At 42.7% G+C, this 19,584-nt stretch overlaps 1 protein-coding gene across 1 annotated transcript in view; it reads left to right on the forward strand.

The window, feature by feature from the left end:
- SCN10A (sodium channel, voltage-gated, type X, alpha subunit) overlaps window positions 1-19,584 on the forward strand; it is a 127,240-nt gene that overhangs the window by 54,058 nt on the left and 53,598 nt on the right. The window contains exons 12-14 of the mRNA XM_006890648.1: window positions 253-361; window positions 12,073-12,311; window positions 15,638-15,811. Of these exons, the coding sequence (XP_006890710.1) occupies window positions 253-361; window positions 12,073-12,311; window positions 15,638-15,811 (522 nt within the window). The remainder of the gene's footprint in view (window positions 1-252; window positions 362-12,072; window positions 12,312-15,637; window positions 15,812-19,584) is intronic.

Genomic DNA, 19,584 nt, shown 5'->3' on the forward strand with positions numbered 1-19,584 from the left:
GTCCTAGCATGTCGGTTTGACGAATCTCTAGTGAGTTCACTTACAGCCGGGCTAACCTCTGATCCCACCGTAACAGTGTGTGCTGATCCACATGCCGGAACTCTCACCCCACATCCCCAAGCAGAGGGTCATGGCAGCTTCATTGAGGTGCTCGCCGCCCCTGGAGCGTGGCCAATGAGAGGCTGACTGACCCTGTCACTGAAGGCTTTTTGTTTGGGATCATGTCCTGACTTTGTGTGTCTGTCTCAGCAGGCACTTGATGGAGGACAGAAGACTTTCCTGTCAGCAGAATATTTGAACGAGCCCTTCCGGATCCAAAGGGCAATGAGTGTTGTCAGTATCATGACCTCGGTCCTGGAGGGTAAGTGCTGCTCGGGGGAGCGTCCACTCCACCGGGGCGAGCAGTAGAGGGACTGTCTAAAGCCCGTGCCAAGCGGATCCTGTCTCTGCGGTCCTCAGACCCGAGTTACTCCTTTCTTAGCCCTTTGCTCACACTACTCTCTATCAACATTTTTTCATATTGATAAATTTTCAAAAACTAAGTCAGTGAATGAAATAGTTCTAAGTGATTTGAACATCTGATCCACTGGTATTCCTATAACTACATATTGTTGTTGTTGTTGTTGCGTACCGTAGCATCAGAACTGACCAATAGCTGACTCTCTAATGGGTTTGATTTTGTTGTTGTTGTTTTGGTTTTTATTTCCATTCATTCACTGTTGCACTTTTCTCTCTGGCCACCCCTCCCCTCCAGTTTGTTCTTCTCTTTGCAAAGTAAAAGAAAAATTCTTTCATTGTTATACAATCCCTCCTCCCAAGTCCTCTCCAGCCTTCGTTCTGGACTCCTGTCATGACAATAAGACCTAATCATATATACCTTTTAAACAGTTCCCTCTCTCACTGTTTCAATGCAGTATCACATGGGAGGAGACTGACCATCCTTCTTCTATGGAGCAGCTGGTGGCCTCAAGCCGCGTGCTGTCGGGATTGCAGTGCAGCTTCTTGACACTAGGCCACCAGTGCTCCCTAATTTTATATATATATATATATATTTGTTGTTGTTGTTGTTGTTATGTGCTGTCGAGTCGCTTGCGACTCATAGCGACCCTATGTGAGAGAGAGAGAGAGAGAGAGATAAAATATTTGGTAATCTGGCAAATGCCAGAGAATAACGAAATGTTCTTGCTTATGCAGGTATGCAAAATTTAACCTTGTTTAATTTTCTTTTCTCTTTTAATTTTTCTCTTACGCCTCATTATGCTGCATGTTGAAAGACAAATGACAGTCAGTTGAAAGAAATCCTTGTCATTTCAAGGTTCAGTCAATCAAATGGGGACTCCACTCAATTTTACCAGGCAGAATTTAATTCCAGGTGCTTCCCCAAAGCCAGTGGGTGGAAGAAGAGAGATGCCCTGGCAGGGAAGGAGGTTCTGGCTGTCTGAGCCTGTGTTTTCCTAATCCTGCCTTTATTTTCCTCAGTATGTGGAAAATAGGACCTCAGACAGATCCAGTTATTCATGTTTTCTAAAGAAATGAAGGGAACTCTGGTGGCCTAGTGGTCAGGAGCTTCACTGCCAACTTGAAGGTGCTTGGTTTGAATCCACTAGCTGCTCTGTGGGAGACGGATGGGCTGTCTCCTCCCATGCAACTTACTGTCTCTGAAAACCTTCTGGAGGGTCAACTAGGGTTTGGTTCCTCCTCATAGCATAACAGCAATTTGAAAATGTCTTAAACTGAAGGAAGAAGCAGGGAGCTTGGGTGCTGGTGTATGGCCCTGTGTTTTCTCCTTCTAGCCCTTGAATGAGTCTTAATGTAGGATGAGAGAGGTCATAGTGGCAAATACAGATGCAAAAAAGAATGTTTGGAAGGTTTGAAAAGAGAACAGATCTGGGCCTTACTTTCTAGGTGAAACCAGAGGGTTCGAGTCTTATAGAGAAGCTAACATACCCAGCATGGTATACAAATGTAGAATAAAACTAGATGGGAATGGACTTGTTGAGAGGCCTAGGGAAGCTCCATGTTGTTGTTGTTGTTGTTGTTGATTGCCTTGGAGTCAAGCAGGACTCATAGTGACCCCATGAACAAAAGGCCTGTAGCCTTTCTATAACTATAGACATTTATAAAAGTTCATAGAGTTTCCAGAGGCATGTTGTTTAGGAAGTAGATGCCACTCCTGCTTCCAAACCTGTCAAAGAACATTATTGGCTGAGTCACCAGCGATGTACAGCAACCCTATGTACAGCAGCTCTGGACTTTTCCCTGTCCTGAGCCAGTCTCACTAATTCTGACACACCAACCCCCATTGCCCCAGTCACTGTATCAATCCATCTCATCTGGGATCTCCCTCTCCTGCACTGTCCATCCACCCTTCTGAGCATGATGTCCTTTTCCAAGGACCCATCTCTCCTGGCCATGTGCATAGTGACCTCGAAATGATGGCATGTAGCTGGATGATTGTCTTATCAATACTGGAGTCTGTTAAAGGAGATGGGAGAGTCAGACCTAGAGAGGCTAAGAGGAAAGCAGCTATATCGGTTGACTTCCCCACCAGAGACTGATACGATGGCCAAGTAAGATGAACTTGACAATAACTAAGCCCCAGCTGCACACCATTCCACCAACCTCCTCATAACATCAAGCCCCACAGAACTCAAACATAATCTCAGCTCATGACGTGGTAGCCAGTAGTGAATTACCGAAACCAAAGCCCAAGTCAGGAACTGGAAGTATAAATGGAGTTCAACAATTAGATGGTGGAAGCCGTCTAAGTTACATTTTTTTTTTTTTTGCATTCTCGAGTTTGTTTCTGAGAACTGTTTACCTATTTGTTGTTGTTACCAACAACAATGAATAGAGGCTCTCCGGCGTTATTTTTTTGCACTGATAATTATTTTAAATTGGCATTTTATTCTAAGTGTGTCTGAACTAGCATTTTTCATGACAGCACAACATTTCATGTGGCTATGCCCTTAACTTTTTTCCCTCGATGAAGTGGATTGATAAGAAATCCTTTTTGTTGTTATCATAATTAACTTGGTTTTTTATTAATTACTCTGCTTCCTCCCTCTGTCAACGTTGTGTCTGTCACTATTCCAGTTGTTGGAAATTCAGTGGTGAATAAGAAATAAACTTATTTTTCTAAGGTCTGTATTTTGAAAGGAGGAGGGAGATACAAATGGAAAACACAAATAAGTATTCACCCGTAATAAAAACCAAGAGAGAAAAATGAAGGAGAGAGGCATTAGGTGGGAGCTTGGGAATAGGGCTGTTTTAGATAAGGTGGTTGTGGAAGGCCATTTTCTCTAAAAGAGACCAGAAATCTGAATGAGGTAAGGGAATTAGCCATGAGAGAGCTGAGGGGAGAGTGTTCCAGAGAAAAGAACAGAAAATTCAATGCATTTTTCAGAGCTGAGACAGGAGTGAACACAATGTATGCCCCAAATACATCTCCATTTGGATAAAACAAAAGCTGTTCACGGGATAAATGAGAGGCCGTAACATGTGGTGGTTAAAAGCACAGACTCTGGAACTGAGCTACGGATTTGTGTCCTGGAGGCTTTGTTAGGTGCGTTTGGGCTCCATTAACCGCTCTGTACTTTCGTGATCTCATCTGGAAAGCAGTGACAGTACACTCAAAGTGTAACATTTCTGTGATGATTAGAAGTGAGTTGGAAAAAGCCAGGTGCTTGGGACCATGACCAGCACACACTCAGTACTTAGCAGACGTGTCACCATTATCCACGAGACTGTAAATTCCTTGGGGGCCAGAAGTATGTTCTGCTCCTTGCTGCCTCTCTGATACCAATAAAACCATGGATGGCACATAGCACATGCTCAGCAAAGACTTAAATGAGCGTTAGCCTCAGTGATGCAATTGGGGGTGGACTACTAATTTACGATGACTTGAAGGAATAGGCAAACAAGGAGAGAGTAAGGAATGGTCAGATATTTTGGAGAGGACTGAGTTCCCCTCAAAAAGACTGTGAAATGAGACTAGGGAAGGAGGAGAAACAGTGATAAAGTCAAAAGCAAGAATAGTTACCCATGGCGGACAGTGTTTGGTGAAGCTCCCCGATTAAAACAAACTTGGAAGCAGGAGTGGCATCCACTTCCATAATAGCTTGCCTATAGAAACCCTATGAACCTGGAGAAAGGACGACAGTTATACAGGGGTCCAGGACTTTTGTTCATAGGGCCGCTATGATTCGCCTACGACTCAACGACACTTAACAACAACAAAGGGAAAACTTAGGTTGGGCCAAGGAGTTCAGCATTTTCTGGGCTCTAGTTAATTGACCAGCCTGCTGTGATCCTATCTAAACGTTATGCCTGTTACGCCCATTACTCCCCTAGGGTAAAGGATGCAGGAGGCTGTCAGAGTGTTGATAGAATTCACGAAGCCTACCTATCTCTTTGGGAGTAATTGTGGCTAAGAAAGTTTGTCCTGAGCCAATAAAGTCTTGGTAATTCAGTAGCCCCAGGGAATCATCAATGCTTGGCATACATCCTAAGACTTCATAATTTCCCCAAGCCTGAAGCAGGAACCCAGCGGTGAGCACAACCAATTCTGCTCTCACCCTTAGCAGGAAAGATGGTCATGAAATAAGTTATTATCAGGGTGTAGAGTGTCTTGAGACATGAAGGGTGCTCAAGGAAATATAGTTAAGTTGCTCCTGGAGTCAGGGAACTATTTCAGGCAAAGAAGGCAACCAAAATCCTGAATCAGAAGTGACCATAACATTTGAAAACTGAAGGGGGGAGGAAAGACAAATGTGGACAGGGCTTCCAAAGAAAGAAGGAGAAAAGCTCAACGTGAGTCAAGAGAGATGGACTGGAGCCAGGTCCCCAGAAGCTCATAGGCCATATTAAGGATTTTGAACTCCATCGTAAGAGCAGTGAGGTACCATTAAAGGATTGGAGGCAGGGGAGCTCCAATTACATTTTAGAAAGGTTACTCTCTGAATGCTTGTGGAGAACAGAATTAAGAGGAGGGAAAGTGTTGGCAAAGAAACCAATTAGGAGGAAGCCAGGTGAGAGATGACAGTGTTTGGCCTCTGAGGTGGTGGCTGTGGGAACTGAGAAAAAACTGGAAGGATTCAAGAACTCTCTGAGGGGCATAACATTCAGAGCATGCTGATGTACAGGTTTCTGGCTTGAGCAGCTAAAGGGATATGGGTGCAGCTACGCCAGAGGGGAACACTTTAGAGGAACGAGCAGCATCTTTGGGGAAGAATGAGAGAAGATTAGTTGAGTCTGAGTCCTTTTGTGTTTCAAACATCTTTTTTTTTTGTTATATATCCATTATGTTGTGTTTTTTTTTCTATAATTATATTTTATTAATTTTCATAAACATTTACAGAGATTTTGGGCTTCCACTCATTCATTGTTGCACTATTCTCTCTACCCTCCTCCCAGTTTGTTCTTGTCCAAATGCCACAGTGCTTGTCAAAGCCAGTTCTGATTAATCTTCTTTGTCAGTGTATCCTTTGCCATTCCCTATCACTCCTCCCTGAGAGAGACTTCACCCTGAGTCATAAGGAAAAGGGGACGGCGTATTCTCTTAGCTACTTCCTGCTGAAAAGGGACGCTGTGGGTTTCAGGGTGAAGATCTTCTCTCACTACTCTAAAGGGCCCCTTTGGCAGTAGGAAACACATAGACTATTATGGAGATTGATTTTGGAATTCAGATGCACTCTTATTGATTGTGCTTGGCTGTACATGTACATATCCTTCAAGATGTATCATGGGGGTGTTGCAACCTAGAAGACACAAATTTGACTAACAAGTTATAAGTACATGAGTCCAAAAATTATGGAAAAGTAAAAGAAAAGATTCTTTCATTGTTTTACAAACCCTCCCCCAGGTCCCCTCCACCATGCAGCCCTCACTCTAGTCTCCTGTGATGACAGAAATACCCAGTTACATCTCTCTTTTAAACGGTTCTCTCCCTCCTCTGTTTCAGTGCAGTATACATTATTGAACCCATCTTACTCAGTCTCTCCCCAACCCCAAGGACAGTCCCATTCTACAACAGTGGCATCATGTAATATTTGTCCTTTTGTGACTGGGATATTTCACTCAGCATAATGTTCTCCAGAGTCAACCATTTTTAATAATATTGCATGAGTTCCTTGTTTTTTAATGCAGCATAGTATTCCATTGTGCGAATATACCACAGCTTCTCTAGCCATTCGTTTGTTGATGGGCACTTAGGTTGTTTCCAACTCCTTGCTATTGTGAACAAAGCTGCAATAAACATGGGTGTGCATATATCTGCTTGGATGTCAGCTATGGTCTCTTCAGGGTATATTCCCAGTAGTGGAATTGCTGGGTCAAATGGTATCTCTATTTGCAACTTTTTGAGAAAGCGCCATACTGCTTTCCCAGGGTTGCACCATTTTACACTCCCACCAACAGTGAATCAGGGTTCCAGTTTCTCCACAACCTCGCCAGCATTTGTTGCTTGCTGTTCTGTTAAATTTTGCTATTTTGACTGGGGTGAAATGATATCTCATAGTTGTTTTAATTTGCATCTCTCTTAGGGCTAGGGATTTTGAGCATTTCTTCATGTGTTTGTTAGCCATCTGATCCTTGAGACGTTCCCAGGTAAAGTTATTCAATCCAAAGTTAGCTTTATGATAAACGGGTTTACAATTTAGAAGATAGGGTTAAATTGGGAATACACAGATAGGGTTAAATTGGGAATACACAAATGTTTTAAAAGTTTGAATATCAGTGGTGATTTTGAAATCATAGAATAAGATCACATAGGGAGGGATCAAAATAAGAAAGACTAGGACACAGTTCTAAAACTAATGATATCTAATGACTGAGCAAAAGAGAAGGAGCCAATGATAACGGCAAAGAAGCGAAGCCTAGGAATAGAGGAAGACACAGAGAAAAGGGTCGCACAAAGGCAGTGCTAAAGAGAAAAAGAGTTCAGGCTGAAAAGGGACAAAGTTAGTACAATTGCAGGTCTTTGGAGATCTGAGCAAAATTGCCTATTGGTTACTTGTCATAAAATAAAAATCAACTTATAGCTGACCCTGTAGGAGGTTTTCAGAGACTGTAAATTGCACAGAGATCACTATCTTTCTCCCATATGTAAAGCTGCTAATGGATTTGAACCACATATCTTTGAGCTGGAGGTGTAACTCCTTACCCACTAGCCCACCAGACCCCCCCGAGCACAAACAGTCATAAACAAAGGACATATTGGAAGATGTTGAGGAGTGCATGAGAGAGACATGAAGAAATTAAGATACAAGATTGTGAATATACAGTTTTTTCCAAAAGTTTGGTCCTGAATGGGAAGAATTATAAAGATACAGAATTGAAGGATGACTTTAGGTTTCTCTTTTATTATTGGATTTTTGTTTTGATCATATTTACATGCTAATGGAGAGGACATTGGTGAATGGGAGAGATTAAAAGATGAAGGAAAGAGATTATCCAACAGATTCCTGTTGAAGCAGGAGAGGTACGTAAGGAGAGGCATTCACCTTTCATAGGAAGAGGGGCACCTCTTGAATTGTAGCAAGAGGAGAAAGAAGATTCTTGCTAGATTTGCTTTTTTCCAAGGACGCTTTTGGGGAAGAATCAAGATCCTGTTCTAAGCTAGCAAAGACTGTGCACAAGGCTGAGTTTCCGTTGCCATTTTCCTTCACAGACAGGCTGCTCCCTTCAAAACTGACAGGTCTGCAAGATTTCTCATCCAACACTCCTTCCAAATAGGTCCAAAGAACCTCTTTGTCATTGTTCCAGCTAGGCGATGGTTGAGTTTGTCCCAGGATGTGCCAACTTCTCTAGGGCTTTAACAGCTTTGCCAGGCTGTTAGCTGAAGCTTCCAGTGCTTCCTCTGAGCATCCTCCTGCACCCCGATTGGCTTTTACTACTATGACAGCCCTAAAAGATAAGGCATTGCACTATTAACCAAAAGGTTGCTGGTTCAAACCCACCTAAAGATATCGAAGAAATAAGATTTAATGATCTTGCTTCTAAAAGTCACAGCCTCAAAAACTCTATGGCGCACATGTCTCCTCTACCATGAGCTGGAATCAGTTCAGCAGCAAATAACAACACATGAATTAGGTGAGTTGGCAGATGTCTCCTACTTTGATCAAAATAGAGTTTGCATTCCCTGTGGGTTTCCTGATGTTTTTGGTGATTTCTGGGAACCCAAGAGGCAGCATGTTATTTAGTCCACTATTTTAAAAATAGGATCTCTTTATAAATTTCTATCTAGTTGGTTTTTGTTTCAGTAGACAACACATTTTTTTCATCATTTAAAAGCTACAATGGGGCAAATAGAAAAGGGGACAGATAATCTTCCTGCCCACTCAGTTCCCTACCCAGAAACAATCTTCAAGCCAGTTATTTTGTATATCCTCATTATTTTGTGTATTCCTGTGTATTTTCAGTCAAAAAATATGTAGTTCTTTTTTCTTCTTCATAAATGCTAGCACGTAACATACTCAATTATAATATTATGCTTAGATTAGTTCATGTATGTTGAAAATAATTTTGCATCAATTTTTTATAAAATACACTCCCACTGCTATTGAGTTAGAACCAATTCATAACTGGCCCTCTGTTGTGTTTCCAAAGATGTAAATTTCACTAGAAGAGATTTCCCATCTTTCTTTCTCAGAGCTACTGGTAGATTTGAACCACCAGAAAAGCACAGTGTAATACCCTGTGGACTATACTACCAGTTGGCAGTGGTGGTGTGTGTTGGTGAGTCAGAACCGACCCATAGCTGATCTTCCAGCAAGTGTTCAGAGTCAATAAATCAATCACATGGGAGGAGATTGCCATCCTTCTCCTGCAAAGCAGGAGATTTGGTGGATTTGAACCATGTGCCTTTGGGATTGCAGCAGTGTCTTACCACTAGGCCACCAGAGCTCCTTTGCTACCAGAATTCCCTTCATTCTCTCCTTAGTTATTAGCATTTCATTATCTGAATGTGTAATCAATTCTTTGACTTGACCAGTCTTCTCTGGATGAGAAGTAAACTTTTCAGTCAACAGCCTTATAGATGCAACACACATGTGAGTTTAATTCTTGGTGAAACACCTTATACTAAAATTGCTTTGTCAAATGGGATTCCTATTTTTAATTCTGAAAGATAACACTATATTCCCCTCCATAAGTGTAGTCCCAGTTTTGTTTTGTTTTTTTTTTAATTTTTTTTATTTTGTGTGCATGTACTGTCAAATCAGATCTGACTGGTACAGGAGGATATTGCACCTCCTTCTCCGGCAGAGCATCTGGTGGATTTGAACCGTGTTCCTCTGGGATTGCAGTGCAGCTTCTTGCCACTAGGCCACCAGAGTGCCCTACCCAGTTTTTGCTCATCCAAATGTTGCATGAGATTGTCTCTGAGACCATACCATGGTCACACTGTTTTGACTTTGTAAATCTAATTAGTGACAATATCTTAATAATTTCCTTACTTTTGAATGTTGTTGTACGTCTTTTGAAATATTTATAAACTACTTGAACTTTTCATTTTGGGACCGTCGAATAATTTTTCTAATGAGTTTTTCTTTCCTAGTCAATCTTTAAAGGCTCTCATATGTTAAAACAATGGGCATTTTTGTCTGTGGTATGAAATGCAAATGTTTTTCACTGTTGTTTTCCTTTGGCTTTATCTAACAAAATGTTTTGAAGATTATAAATATAGAGTAAGTAGTTAAAATAGTGATAATAAGCCATGAAGAGTCCAGAAATTGACACATATGTATTGTTGTTGTTGTTATGTGCCCTCAAGTCGTCTGTGACTTATAGCAACCCTATGCACAACAGCTGTAAACCCCGCTCTATCCTGTGCCAATCGCATTGCCTCTGACACACCCATCCCAATTACCCCAGTCACCGAATCAATCCATCTCATAGAGGGTCTTCCCTCCTGCACCAGTCCCTCCACCCTCCCAAGCATGATGTCCCTCTCCAAGGACCCGTACAGTCATGCAAAATAAGAGAGAAGATTTAAAGATAGTACAAGCATCCTTGACCAGAGATTAGGGAAAAAAATAGGCTAGATCATTATTTCGCTTCTTCCACAAAATAAACTCTAGATATACCAAAGCTGTACATTTAGACAAAGAAACGATAGAAGCACAAGAAGAAAAATGTTCTTACTATAGAGCTAGGAAAATAGGCATACATGTTTTCTTCGACTATTTCTATTGTTTCTTTTTTCTTAAAATATAAAGTTTTCATACGTCTGTGGATGCACTTGCAGGTATGGTATAGACTTAGTAATTGATAGAAAGATAAAGCCATTCTTACATGAGTGATTCTATCTTGTAAGCCAAATAAAAGAGAGAGTATGGAGTGGAAAGGCAATGGCAAGGAGGAGAGAGGGAGAGGTGAGAAATGATCGTCTAGAAGAGTAAGAGACTGGACTGAACACAGCAACATGGGAGGACTTTTGGACAGTGACAAGCTGGAGATTGTGGGCTGCAGTGGGAGTAATTAACATGGCTGTGGACTTCTCTCCAGTCAGGTTCAATTGCTAGGTGCAGGCAGTGGCTACAACCTGGGTATATGTAAGGGGGAGGCTTTGCCAGGCAAGCACCATGGAGAGGAGGGGAGCTGGGAATGAAAGTTGTCTATGAGAGTGTAGTTAGAGGAATAGGAATGCACAAGGAGGAATGGGCAAGTTGAGAACCAAGAACACGATATAAGTGATGTTGTTGTTGTTGTTGTTGTGTACCATCACGTCCAAACTGATCCATAACTGACCCTCTAGCAGGCTTTCCAAGGCAGTTAATTGCATGAGAGGAGATTTCCCATCCTTCCCCCACAGCTGGTGGGTTTGAACTGTGTGCTGTTGCAGACTGAGGGTAAAGTATTTTTGTCATTATTAATAATGGGACAGCCAGCCAGCAATGAGCTAGAGCAGAGAGCATGAAAAACAGGAGGCCAGGAGCACTCGACTGAAGAGCCCCATTCCAGCTTCCCTGTACCTTTCTTGAAAATTATCAGGAAGTAAATCACAAGGAATTCAATGCAAATGAAGCCAAGCTCTTTCTATTGAAAACCTTCCTCCGGTCTCAGGAGATTGGCAAGATTCTGGTAAACCCTTAAGGATTGCCTTGGTGCCTCAGAGTAAATTCTAGCTTGAACCACGCCTCCTTCACATCTTGAGATAGCATTCAGTTTATTACAAATATTTAGTATTGCTAGGAAAACAAACAGATTCATCCTGGAAAGGGTTAAACCAGGTGGCTCACTGGAGGCAAGGATTCTGAGGTTCCCTCTAACATTCTTTGGACATGTTGCGAGGAGGGACCAGCCCTTGGAGAGGGACATCATGCTTGGGAGGGTGGAGGGACAGCGCAGGAGGGGAAGACCCTCTGTGAGGTGGATTGATTCAGTGACTGGGGTAATCTGGATGGGTGTGTCAGAGACAGTGGATTGGCACAGGACAGAGCAGAGTTTAGAGCTGTTGTACATAGGGTCGCTATGAGTTGCAGCGACTCGATGGCACATAACAACAACAACAACAGCACTTAGTATTGGCTTCCCATGGTGTGCCTTTTGCATAGTAGTGCAGCTGATACCACTAGGCCATAGGTGATGGGCAGTAAAAAAATAAAATTATAGTCCGTGTTTTGAAGGACTGAATGATGGTTTAAGTGAATCTGACCCATTTATTTTCCCTAGGACTGTCTGATTGAGCTATTGTGGCCTAAGGGGTAAAGGGTTGTGCTGTCAACCCAAAGGCAAGTGGTTTAAATGCACCATCTGCTCCATGGGAGAAAGATGGTGATTTCCTCTAGTGCTATTTCCAGTCTCTGAAGACCTGCTAGAGGGTCCACGATGAGTCAGTTCCAACTTAACAGCACGTAATAACAAAACCACAGGGTTGTCTCTGATTCTAGTTTAAATCTGGATTGGATTGGAGTTATTGGGGCTAAGAATCTCAAAAGTTAGCCACGACCCATCAGAGAGAAGGAAACACAGGTGAAGTGTTGGAGACGCAGGGCAAGGATCATGATGAGGTAACGATGGGATGAGGTCCTGAGGTGCTGAACGAATGACAAGTGTCCTCGTGTGATGCAGAACTCGGGGAGCCTCAGCGGAGATGCCCGCCTTGTTTCACCAACCTGGCTCAGAAGTACCTGATCTGGGAGTGCTGCGCCACGTGGAAGAAGCTCAAGACACGACTTTTTGAGATTGTGACGGACCCGTTCGCGGAGCTGGCCATCACCTTGTGCATTGTGGTGAACACCGTCTTTATGGCCATGGAGCACCACGGCATGAGCCCAGGCTTCGAAACCATGCTGCAGATCGGCAACATTGTGAGTGCACCGTGTCGGGCATGCCTGGGGGGGCTTCGGAGTGGGGTGGGAGCGCGCCTTCGTTCATTGCAGCACTGACTTAGTTCACCGAGAGCAAAAGCATAGTGAGGGAGATGTGTGAGCATTGGAGTGAAGCCAAACCTGGGAACCAGGCTGAGCTGAAGCGGATTGGATTGGAATGAGTGAACACAAGAAAGTGGGCAGAGCCCCCAGCTAGCAGCAGGGAGTTCCCTCTTGAATTCTCTGGCCCCAAAATTGCTTTTGCCGTGAAATGATGATAGAAGTCCCTTTCCCAACTAAAGACAATTTTTGAGCTTGTAAGTTTCTTTCCAGTTCTATTACTTTCCTTTGATGACTGAAAGGGGAGGGAGGGGAAAGCTTGGCTGAAAGTTTTCACCACTGTAAATTCAGGGGGAAAAAAAGAATTTGAGAAATGGAAGAGAAGAGACGAGAAAGGCGGTGGCAGGGAGTCATAACATGTTTGCTGGCCTAATGAAGCATCAGGGGGTTAGAACTTGTCTTTTGCATCTGGTGTAGACTCGACACCACTTTTGAAATTTCCCCATTATTTTTAGTGTTACTTGCTTTTAGCCAGGCAAAAATCCATACTGGATTTGGGCACACGCTGAGTAAAATCTCTGACTCAGAGGGAGACGGATGCCTCCAGATCTACCCCTGGACCCCAGGACTCACACAGTCAGCTCTACCAGACGATTAACTCTAGGCTGGCCATTGTTTCAAGTGCTTCTCATGGATTTTATCATTTTATTCTCACAACCACCTCACGGTATAGGTACTATTAAAATCCCTTTCTACAGATGCCTAAGCATAAGAGGTTAAAAGAATTTGTCCAAAGACACAGAGGTGACTAAGTGGCAGGGCTGAGATTTGAACCCCAACTGGGTGGCTCCAGAGCCAACATATCTTAACTCCTGAGTTTAGTGATTTCACAAAACGTGTGTGTGTGTGTGTGTGTGTGTATGAGAATATGCTTAGAAGTGCATATATGTGAGAAGGTGACTATGCATTTATACCCATGTGTATAAGTTTGCGTATGGGAATGTCCATGTGTGGGAATGGATGTGTGTACATAATAAAACATAGGTAGGAAAGGCCAGGACCCTGCCTCCCTGTCCATACTAATGTCTCTCCCACTGGAGATAGACTACTAGGTCTACCAGAATCCTCCAACTCTTCTGCCCTCTAGGCTGCAGAATTAGGTAGAAGAGAGATCCCAGACTAAACATGATACTCTTTCCTAGAAATTCTCCACATTTCTTAATTCAGAGATATGCAAGGAACTCCTGCCAATCTTGGACACCTTGTGATCCATATGCCTTACCTTTTGGTCATCTGGGTCAAGAGGTCACGTTGTATTTAGAGAGACTGTCAAAAGAGACTCCAGAATAACAAGGGAGACTTTGTTTCTGAGAAGTCAGCAGAAGACCCCAGAGGATCTTATAGAAGAGACCTTTGGGTCTATACCCTCATGTTAGAGTTGAAGAAGTTGAGGGTAAGGAGAGAAAAGGTCTCCCTCTCGTGGGACAGAGCACAACATCCTTTAATAAAAAAGGCATTTATTTGTTGTCTACAATGAGTCAAGAGCTCTGTCTCCTAAATGTCTTGAGGTTACCATCACTACCTTCACAGAAGAAAGCCCTAGGTCTAAGAGAGGTGGAAAAATCTATTTGGTCTGCAAAGCTGGTGAGGATGGAGCCAGAGTTGGTCCAGGTCTCCCCAGGACCCAGCACCCCAACTTTAACACCTGCTATGCCCATTTGCCTTTGAAATACACTCAGAAGATGCTCTCTGAGTTACACCACTGTGGTCTCGTGGCATTGAATAAATCACTTCAATTCTCAGCCTGTAATCAACTCTCATAGGCTGGAGATTTTGATGACATCACCTGAGAGGAAAGCACTTGATCTTGATCTTTGCTTTCTTGTTTCTTATCTATGTCCTTCCTCTGCTATTCATCTTACAACTTAAAGATCCTCAGAGCTGAAAGGAACCTTCTTATTAATTAATATCACGTCAGTTCTAACTCATGCAACCCTGCATGCAGAGAGGAACTGGTCCACAGGGTTTTGAAAGTTATGGTCTTTCAAAAGCTGCCCACCAGGCCTGTATTCTGAGGCACTTCTGCGTGGGTTCAGCACTTAATCATTAGCACCGCCCAGGGTCTCTTAACAAGAACCTTGGAGAAATGTATTATTATTGTTGTTCTTCATAAGCCTTGCATGTTCATCAACTACCAATGCCAGGTTCTTTGGGGAGGGAACCATTATTTCATTGTATTCCCATATACAGTTGAGACAGAGAGACAATGGGTTACCTACAAGCTAGGAAATGCCTGAGTTGGCATTTAGGGGGGGGGTCATAGCCCCTAAATCTGTGCTTTCTTTTTTTTCTTGTTTGGCATTTTATTGTGACTTTATATGTCATTTGGAAAATAATTTATATACTGCAATATTGATCTTTCAAATTTGAGAATGACATTGCGTGTATTTTTCACAGGTAAAGCTTTCAATATATCACCACTATCAAAGTCGTATGAGTAGATGCCGACTTCACGACACATAAAAACAAACAATGCTACTGTGGAATTTCCAAGACCATTTGCACACCTAACAGTCCATAATACTAACATATAAAAGGATATTCTTTTTGCTTCCTAGTTTCTGAAGAATTCTTAGTTTTATTTTTATCATTTGATAGAAGAGATCATGAATTTACTAAGATATTTTCTTTCCTGCACTAACTGAGGCAGGAAATGGCACTGCTAATTCAAAGAAGACGTCTGTCTGGCAGTTTGAATCCATCAATAGCTCAGTAGAAGAAAGAGATGCAAACTCCTCCATGCAGTTTACCACTTTGAAAACCTACTAGTGAGTCTACTATGAGCAGGTTCCAACTGCACAACCGTGACCAACTGTTAATGTTGTTAATATCCTAATGGAATTTAAAATTAAATCCATGCTTTTAAAAGTACTGAGCTGCTAAACTTCCCATTTACCCACTTACATAATAATAGGTAACCTCAGGATTGTTAGCCCGCTTAATCCACCAATCATTTCACGTGGAAAAACGGAGGCATGAGTTCTAATGCACAGTGATCCCTGAGCCCGGGCTCAGAGATTTCTTTCTTCTGCCACATTAAGTGCTTCCCTCTCAGTCTTTCAGGAATCTGCAGATAGCAGACATTGAATGAGAACAAAGTAAGAAGGTCTGCTGTTTTGAAAACAAAGCATTTCCTGCCACCTTCTTTGTCACTGCCTCTCAACCCAGCAGATCCCAGTGTGATGTGAGCTTGTCTCTGTCCACAGGTCTTCACGATCTTTTTCACTACTGAGATGGTTTTCAAAATCATTGCCTTCGACCCCTACTATTACTTCCAGAAGAGGTGGAACATCTTCGACTGCATCATCGTCACCGTGAGCCTGATGGAGCTGGGCATGGCCAAGAAGGGGAGCCTGTCAGTGCTGCGGACCTTCCGCCTGGTAATGTTGTCTCTTGCCAAGTTGAGTGCAGGGTAAAGACAGAGAGCGTTGCCTAAGTTACTGACCAGTGTAAGATATCCTTCAAGAACACTGGTAAATCGAGCTCCTGTGTCTTGAGAAGATTCAAAGTTAATTTCTTAATCTCATATGAACATTGTTGGCATAGTTGGGGCGTGACAAGCTTGGTGTTTGAAGGTCTACGTGCTACATCTGCTCTGGTTCCATGAAGGATTGTTGTGTCATTGTTGTTGTTAGGTACCATCGAGTCTCATAGTGAACCTATGAACCACAGATCTGAACCCTGTCCTATTCTGTGCCATCCTTACAGTCTCTGACACATGTGCTCATTGCTGCTGTCACCAGGCTAATCCATCATGATGAAGCGTAAAGCACCATGTAGCAAAAAGAGTAGATTTTCTCCACAACCTGGTCATCAGTGGAGTTATATGCTTCCCTGCTTTCCCTTTCCTTATCCTACCATTTGGCACCAGCAGCTAGGAAATTAAAAGACATATTGTGATGGGAAAGTCTGCTTTTAGGGACCTCTCCAAAGTACTGGAGAGCAATGGTGTCACTCTGGAGACTAAGGTGTGCCTGATACAGGCCATGGTCTTTGCTATCACTTGCTATGCGTCAGAGAGTTGGACAATGACTAGGGACGACAGAAGGAAAATTGATGCCTTTGAGCTGTGGTGTTGGAGAAGAGCACTGAATATACCATGGACTGCTAAGTAAATGAACAGGTTCATCCTGTTGCTGTTGTTTGATGCTGTCGAGTCATAGATGACTCATAGCGACCCTATGAATGAACAGCCTGAGTACATAGAGTTTCAGGAGGCAAGCCATTTCGGAAGTGGATGCTGCTCCTGCTTCCAGAGGTTCATCCTATAGAGGGTTAAACCAGGCTTCTCCTTGGAGGCAAGGATTCTTAAGCTTCAACTGACCTATTTTGGACTTGTTGCAAGGAGAGACCAATCCTTGGAGAGGGACATCATGCTTGGGAGGGTGGAGGGACAGCGCAGAAGAGGAAGACCCTCTATGAAGTGGATTGATTCAGTGACTGGGGTCATCAGGGTAGGTGTGTAGGTGACAGTGAGATTGGCACAGAATAGGGCCACAGAATAGGTTTAGGGCTGTTGTACATAGTGTCGCTATGAGTTGCAGGCAACTTGACGGCACATAACCGCAACAATAAACCCTATCGTGCTCATCAACTCACAATGGTCATACAGACCTATCCTATCTCTTCTACCACCTCTGCTTTGCTCATTAACCCAACCTAGATTCAATGGCCTATAGATAATATTTTTGCACTAAGAATGAACTCGGCTTCCTTTTCCCTCTGCCCTTTTACGTTTCATGCTTGGCAAGTCCTCCTCTACAGGTGGACACAAACATCTCCCCTCCACCCCTGAGCTGTGGATATTCCTAGAGAAAAATCACAACCCAAATGATTAGCTTTCTTTTAAAGAATTCTGACTACACAGCTCAAATGGATTCTCAACACAGCCTGGCAGCCTCACCGTATTTAATAAGATCTGAGTTACCTAGTTACAGGGGCTCTCTGGTGGCCTAGTGGCAAGAAGCTGCACTGCAATCCTGAAGGCATATGGTTCAAAGCCACTGTTCCTCTGTGGGTGATCATCCTCCCAGATGATTCGTTTCCTACACTTCAGGGGGACTGTTTTATGACTTTTCCTCTTTCCTGCAGCCCCACTCTCGGCTGATCTTAATCAGGTCTTGTCCTTATACTGAACCAGGAAAATAAAGAGCCTCCTGAGAAGTACACCTTCAACCCACCACCATGTCTCTCCGTGGACCTATACGCACACTCTTTGTCTGTATTTCTTTCTAGATAATAGAAGTGTCTCTGCTCCTTTTATAGACTAGTCCCCACTCAGGGATTCTGGTCCCCAAACCTTCACTCCCTCCATTATCACTCGCTAATTAACAACTCACAGCATTCTAAAAATAGGCTGAATCTTAAAAAACAAAAGAAGGTCAAACTCCTCGCACACCACTCTCCAGGTACAGCCTCACTTCGCTGTACATTTATTATCAAAATCTCTCCAGTAGGTGACATTTGACCCTCTCATCTCTCCCATCCCCCTCAGCCTTCTCTGCCATGGCTTCTGCCTCCACGCCTGAATGCTCCGCTCAGATAAGACCACCCATGACTTTTCTGTTGCAAACTCCAAAATTTCCTCTGTGTTCTAACCTTAATTTCTCAACAGGTCTGACCATTTTAACCATCCCATCCTCTCAGACCTCAACAGATAGTCCTTTTTGGTTGCTTTTTAAGCTCCATCTTCGTCCTTCTGTCTATTATTTAGGATTTCCACGGATATTTTTTTCTTTTTTCATCCACAGTGGTTCTTCAGAAGAGTTGTAAATTTCAAGTGTACATTGACAACTATATGATCTGAGCCAAAGAGTTTTATGTGTAACTTCATACATGTCCTCTTCAATTGGATATCTAGTAATAACTACAAATTTGATTTCTCTACAGAGATTTCTCCCTCACCCTTGCCTCACATCTCCTCAGTGTGTTTACTAGGATCACCATCTGCTCTTTTGGACAAACCAAAAAACAAAATAAAGATTGACCCCTGATCTTTCTATATCCTGCATCCACCACTTGAAATCCAACTTCAGGGTTTTTTATTGTAACTCCAAAATACACCTAAAATCTATCCACTTCTTCCTGCCTTCATTTTACTACTCTCTCTCCCTCTCTTTCTCATTGCTGCCAAGTCAGAAGTGACTCAGCAGACCCTCCAGATGGTTTGCAGAGGCTGTAAATCACACGAGAGGAGATTGTCCATCTTTCTCCCATGGAGCAGCTGCTGGGTTCAAACTACCTATCTTTGGAGTTGTCAACACAACTCCTTACCCATTAATGTAAGCCTCAACTGTCTGTCCTGGAACCGCTGTGGTAGCCTTGCAGTTGGTCTCCCTACCAATCGTAAGTCTGATAACGGCCATCACTTCCTTCCAATTCTTTGGCATTACGGATGGCAGTGTTTTTAAAATAAGCCAAAGTACTTACTGTGGTCTACAAAGTCCTGCATAATTAAACCCTATCCTGATCTCTGTCTTCATCCCTTGGCTTCAGTCAGAAAGGACTCCTTTCTCTTTATAGCCCATAACAGAACTTTTCCTTACTGTGAATCTTTGTGGATTTCCCCCCTCTGCCTAAATGCATTTTTCTTAACGTTCCACTAAGATCATCCAGCCTCATTTTTCTGGGCCCAACTCAACACATCTTTTCCTCCGAGATGCCTTTAACAGTGCTACCTAAAGGTGAATTCTCTCATCAAATCGGTCTGTTTTTCAAATATGAAATTATTTTGTGATTCCATGAGGTGAAACTCAATTTCCATATTTGTCATTCTGTCTCAAGTCTCAAATACAATGCCTAGGACATAGTAGTAACTCAATAAACATCAAAAATTAGTAGAAAGACACAAAAAAAAGGAGGAAAGAAAAGGAGGGAATGTGAATTGTGGGTCTTCTTCATTCTTTCTTTTTCCACCTTTCAAAAAAATATTATCATGTTTTTCATTGTTTAAGCGATCATTAATAGATAATTGTTAACTGATCTATCCTTAAATCAATACTATACTGTCTTAATTACTTTAGCTTTAAATGTGTCTAAGTCTGGTAGACATTCCTCTGGTATTCCCTGCTTTTAGCCAAGATCCATCTAACATCAGCTACAATATCTCTAGTACCACGACCCCTTCTGAAACCAGCCTGGACTTCTGGTAGTT

Source organism: Elephantulus edwardii, unplaced genomic scaffold (genome assembly GCF_000299155.1).
Source record: "Elephantulus edwardii isolate Elephantulus edwardi_28Jun2011 unplaced genomic scaffold, EleEdw1.0 scaffold00091, whole genome shotgun sequence".
Classification (NCBI taxonomy): Eukaryota; Metazoa; Chordata; class Mammalia; order Macroscelidea; family Macroscelididae; genus Elephantulus; species Elephantulus edwardii.